Below are 6,048 nucleotides of genomic sequence, written 5' to 3'. Positions count from 1 at the left end.
ATTCTGGTGTTGTTGGTTTTTCCGCATCGACTAAAAATAGATATCCCAAGGTATATATATAAATCTTAGCTTTGAGTTCACTGTGCTCATTTTTTTTCAATCATGCCTTCTGTGTGGAGAATGTCGTATTTTCTTCACCAAGAAAATAGTGCCTGTCCTCATTGCCATAGGCAGTTGAGAGAGATCAGCAGATTACCTGAGTATGACAGTGACGACGACGACCTTATTGGTTGGTATTGGGGATGTAATGAATGTGGAGAACGTATACCTCACTGGGAAGTAGACGATCCCCCTAGTTTGTGGTATTGTCGCTGTGATTGGTGCCTGAAATATTACCTGTGGAAATATGGGGTTGATTTTATGATGCCACGTTGGGCTAAGCTCATGAGAAGAAATACCAAGATCGAGAGATGCCCCTCCTGCTGGGAAGAAAACACCCAAGGAATATGGAAATGTCAACAGTGTATGAAATATCCCTGCTGTGAAAAGTGTTACAAGTCCATTATACGGCTTTCTTACAGAAATTGTCCCTTGTGTCGATTTGAACAATAATAATAAATAATAAAAAAAACTATAAAACCAAACCAGGTCTTATTTTTCTCAGCTGAATACATGTGATGACGTCACAATAGGCAGCTTGATGACTTGAATCGGTGCCAAGTTTATGCCCTAGGTAAAAACCTGAGGTTTTTTTTTTTTTTTTTTAAATTTATTTTTAGACTTTGGAAAAACCAATAGACTTAAAAAATTTATTTTTTGACTTTGGAAAAACCAATAGACTTAAATAGAGTAAGAACGTGTGAAGCACGTGTGGGTTTTTCCAAAGCGACTATAAATAGTCAGATCCAAAGGTATTTAAAGCTGAGCTTTTTTAAAAAAAATTCACAAAGCGACTGTAAATAATCAGATCCAAAGGTATTTTTAAAGCTGAGCTTTTTTGTGAAAAAAAAAAAAAATTTCACCACCACCACCACCACATTTCATCATGATTTTTATGTGGAGACTGAAGTATTTCTTTGAGGTAGAAAAGTATTACTGTCATTACTGTGATAGGGAGATGATCCATGAGCGTACATTTACGGTGTATGATCATCCCGGATGGCATCACAGAACTTATCAATTTTGCGAGCATTGTGAAATGGCTTTTCCTCACTGGTTTGTGGATGATCCCCCTTCCATGGAGACCTGTGGATGTAGATGGTGCGTGAAATATTTCACATGGAAGTACGGGGCAGAGAATATGGTGCCCCTATGGGTCAAAGTGACCAGGAAGAGAGCCTTAAAGAAATGCCTGACCTGCTGGGAGGAAAATACGGAGGGGAGATGGAAGTGCCAACAATGCCGACAGTATCCATGCTGTGTGAAATGTGTCGACAACTTCGTCAAGATTTGCTACAGACTTTGTCCATTATGTAGATATGAAGGAAATAAATCATAAAATCAAAAAAAAACTGTTGTTTGGTTTTTCCTGAGATGCTAAAAATAGATTGGATAAGGTTACATAAAGAGGTATGACCCCCAAAAAAATCATTCATTCTGAAAAAGTTCAGTGTCCAAGTCAGACGTGTTTTAAAAAAGATGCAGTATCGTTGGTATTGTGAGAGCCCCGTCACTCGGTTTATTTACATGGAAGGAGGGTGGATGAAAACTAAACTAGGAGCGATCCTGGATTTCTTTGAAAATCATCCAGGACATTCTCTGGAAAACGTGTGGCTGGAAAAAAGAGTCAAAATCCCGCATCCTAAAGGAACTAGAGTGAGGGTGAAATTCAACCAGCATTACGAGCAATATAAATGGGTCAGCTGTACTCATCCTATGAATCGTTCGACACCGATGACCCTGGTTCTGAGCGAAAGTCTCTGGTACTCCGACATAGCAGAGTGTGTGAGACATTTTTTCAAGATGAAGAAAAAAGAACTGACCTTTTCAGATTATCACGACGTTAAACAGTACCTGTATTGTCGCATCCCCTTTTCCCAGATCAAAGACAATATGGAAAAGGAAGGACCTGGTGTTTTGGACAGAGTGATTGATTACAGATCAGAAGAAGAAGAAGAAGAAGAAGTGTAAAAAAAAAAAAAAAATAGACTCAATAAAATTTCTAAAAAAAAAAAAAAAGTGTTGTTATAAATAGAAGGGTCCTAAGTTATTTTGTCTCAGTATCTCACTGAACATGGCCGAGAGCAGTGGTTTTTACATGACTTTACCCAGTGATGGGTCCATACAATCTTTTCCGAGTAATACGACGGCTCAATTTAAAACCTTATTACCACAAACAGTAGATTTAACAGATGGACAATGGGAAGTGGCTTTAACAGAATTGATGTATCCCATTTCATTGAAAAACATCACAGAAGAGGAAGCTTATTTTGACATCCTGCTTCCTCAGTTTTATGCTAGAAAAGTCGAAGAACCTAATGCGTTTAGATGGGACAGATTTAAAATGAAAACCATAGAGGCGATGCCATTAAGCGAATGTCCTGTACTGTTAGATTGGGACCATACTGAATTTGGTGATCAAATAACGAAAGACCAGAAGATGGAAATTAAGCGAATTCACTTTAGACCGGGGCCTTACATTCATCCCATGGCTTTAACAAGTGAAATCAGTCTTGGACTGGAAAGAACTTTGAAAAAATTATGGAAGTTTTTAGGTGATTCTGTTGATTCTAAAAAAAAGAGTGAGATGAAATTAGCCTATCATGACAAATATGATAAAGTGATGTATCACTTTAACGGGAGAGAACTTAGAAAATATCCCTTTTGCATTCGTTTTCCCACAGCCTTAGCTTATAAGTTAGGAATAGAAAGTAAGAGGGTGATGCTTCAGAACAATACAGAAACCAAATGGATCAACGTGAGTTACATGGGTAACAATACCGTAGATTTATATGAAAATCTGAAATCCATGTACGTGTATTGTGACTTGATTGAACCCCAGACGGTAGGATCCAATGCCTTGAAATTATTAAGAGTGGTTCCTTGTACACTCAATCTGGAAGATAAAAAACAAGCTAAATGGGAACCCGTTAGAGCGGAATATTTGAAACTGAGTAAAAAACATTTCGATAGCATTGAGATTCATATCATGACTCCTTTAGGGACTCCCATGCCTTTTTTAAGTGGAAAATCGGTCGTGAAACTTCATTTCAGAAAAGTGTACTGAGATGAGTGTACATCTTTTTTTGTTACATCCTATTAGGAGTGATGACTTGTCTGATATGCTGTCTGTATTGTATTCAACCCTAAGACAGGAGGGGGTATAAAAAGGAGTCCCCGGAGTGCATTTAGGTCAGTCTGACACGAGTCATGAAAACATGCAGTATCATCCCGGATTATTGAGACAAAGAGGACACGGACAGTTTGTCTATCATAGAGGTTTATTACGTCAAAAAGGACACGGTATTTTAGGATCCTTGTTTAAAGTAGCAGCTCCCTTAATAGGAGGATTATTTGGAGGAGGCCAACAGCAACCACCCCCACCCTATTATTATCCACCCCAAAACTATCAAAGAGGGGAAGGATTTTTTACGGATTTACTGAAATCGGGGGCTAAACACGCCTTGACCGCTGCTGCTAGAACGGGGTTAGACGTGTTAGAAAATAAGAGATCTTTAAAAGACGCTGTCAAAACTCACGGAGTACAAGCCCTGAAAAACACTTCGGGAATGGTGAAACAAAGAATGAATCTAGGAGGTACTAAGAAAAGAAGAAGAAAGAGAATGAAAAAACAGAGGGGATCGGGAATGGTGATTAAAATAATAAGAAGAAAAAGACGACAGAGAGGCAGAGGATTTTTTACGGATTTACTGAAAACGGGAGCTAAACACGCCTTGACCGCTGCTGCTAGAACGGGGTTAGACGTGTTAGGAAATAAGAGATCTTTAAAAGACGCTGTCAAAACTCACGGAGTACAAGCCCTGAAAAACACTTCGGGAATGGTGAAACAAAGAATGAATCTAGGAGGTACTAAGAAAAGAAGAAAAAAGACACCTGTGTTAGCCCGAGGAGGTCCTAAGAGAAAAAGAAAAAATCAAGGAGGAATTCAGACCAAGAAAACACGTCCTTTAGATATCTTTGATTGAGAGACACTATAAATAGGGAAGTCGAGTGAGATTGACCTTCATTTGTGAAAAATCCATCCTAGTAGACAGACATTATGTTGCAACCAGATTCCTGTGCGTGTGTGATGAACAATTTACAATTGTTCCAAGTCCCCCCGACTAATATTGCTTTAGAAGACTCCAAATGGGAAGAATATTACCCCATTTCTAGTACTTTAGATTCGGATACGGCTCCCATTGAATTTGAAATTAAAGGACAAGGAGATCAATATCTGGATTTATCTCAAACGTATGTTCAAATGGTGTGTAAATTTAGCAAAGACGATGGTACTGATCTGACTGGAGCTGGCACCACTTGCGCCCCGGTGAATAATATCTTTCATTCCTTGTTTACGGAAATCGATCTCAGTGTCAATGGAAAAATAGTGTCTCCGGGAACCGATACTTATCCTTACAAAGCTTATCTGGAGAAATTACTTTCTTACAAACCCAGAACTTTAATGACACAGATGAGAGCCTGTAGTCTGTGGGAAAAAGATACGGCAGGACACATGGACGAAGTGGGGGTAGCAGACCTTGGAGTGGCTCAAAATAAGACATTTGATGTAACCAAAGGTGGAGGTGGTGCTGCCGATACTGTGGTCATTGACGAACCCATCGTCCCAGAGTTACCGGCCAATTCTAGAAACGAAGGATTTAGAAAACGTCACCAGGCCATCAAAGATAGTAAGAAAATAGCCTTGTTTGATCGTTTACATCTGGATCTATTTCAACAAGACCGATTTCTACCCAATGGAGTAGACGTCCGTTTGAGATTTAATCGAGCCAGACCTCAGTTCTATATGATGATCAAAGCACTAAGTACGGGAAAAGTGAAAATATTGAACATGGTCTTGTGGGTGAGAAAAGTCAAACCCACGGCCGTCATGATGAATGGCATTAATCAAAGTTTGAACACTCATAGAGCCAAATATCCTTTGAGAAGAGTCGAAGTGAAAACCTTTACCATACTGACAGGAACTCAATCTAAGATTACGGATCATCTGTTTCAAGGCCAGATGCCTAAACGTCTCATTTTAGGCTTTGTGGAAAATGCGGCTTTTAACGGAGATAAAACTAAAAATCCGTTTCATTTTCAAAACTTTGGAATTAAGAAATTAGATGTCAGTATCAACGGAGAGACCATGAGTACTCGTTGTTTTGAGCCCAATTTCAATGAAGATTTATATCTGAGATCTTATCTGAGTCTATATCAAGCCTTGGGAAAATTAGGAGAAGATTGGGCTCCGGACATCACCCTAGAAGAGTATAAAAACGGATACACTCTGTGGGGCTGGGATTTCACCAAAGATCAAGAAGCGCAATCGGACAAATTCCACATCATAGAAACCGGAAATCTGAGAATAGAAGTCCAATTTACGAACAATACGGTGAACACCTTAAATTGTGTGGTGTATGCAGAATTCGATAACCTGTTAGAAATTAACAAACAGAGAGAAGTGAGTATTGATTACTAATGGATACGGGACAGTTGAGAGAAGTCTTATCCAGAGAATTAAAGAGTTCTTTTGGTGGAGTGTACCCTTTGGATATATTACCGGATCAATTAAGACTTGGAGAAAAAGCCATCGTGGTGAATACGGATCCTCAAGATCAACCTGGAGAACACTGGGTGTGTTTGTACGTGAGCAGTCCAGTGGTGGAATATTTTGACTCTTATGGATTTCCTCCCTTACAGAAAGAAATTCAAGACTTTATCCAGCGTCATGCTCACCAATGGATTTATAATCCGTATCGATATCAAGATTGGAAGACCGATGTGTGTGGACAATATTGCGTGTATTATTTACATCAAAGACACAAGTTGAGAAAGAAAGCAGACGAGTGGTTATTCCCCTTTGACCATAGTACAGCTTTACAAAGAGATCATTATGTAGCTCAATGGTTTAAAGACACTTATCATAAAAGACCTACGGGTCATTGA

General features: G+C 39.1%; 1 protein-coding gene across 1 annotated transcript; it reads left to right on the top strand.

Annotated features, from left to right (window-relative positions):
- Positions 1–4,159: 4,159 nt before the first annotated feature.
- On the top strand, positions 4,160–5,581 carry LOC133192396 (uncharacterized protein F54H12.2-like). The gene has a single exon (XM_061328409.1). The coding sequence runs from the start codon at positions 4,160–4,162 to the stop codon at positions 5,579–5,581; it is 1,422 nt and encodes a 473-aa protein (XP_061184393.1).
- Positions 5,582–6,048: the final 467 nt, after the last annotated feature.

Source organism: Saccostrea echinata, unplaced genomic scaffold (genome assembly GCF_033153115.1).
Source record: "Saccostrea echinata isolate AGI-Se365-2 ecotype Australia unplaced genomic scaffold, CSIRO_AGI_Sech_v1 ptg000025l, whole genome shotgun sequence".
In the NCBI taxonomy this organism is placed as follows: Eukaryota; Metazoa; Mollusca; class Bivalvia; order Ostreida; family Ostreidae; genus Saccostrea; species Saccostrea echinata.
Note: the sequence above shows the minus strand (reverse complement) of the source record. Positions and strands in the feature narration are given on the sequence as shown.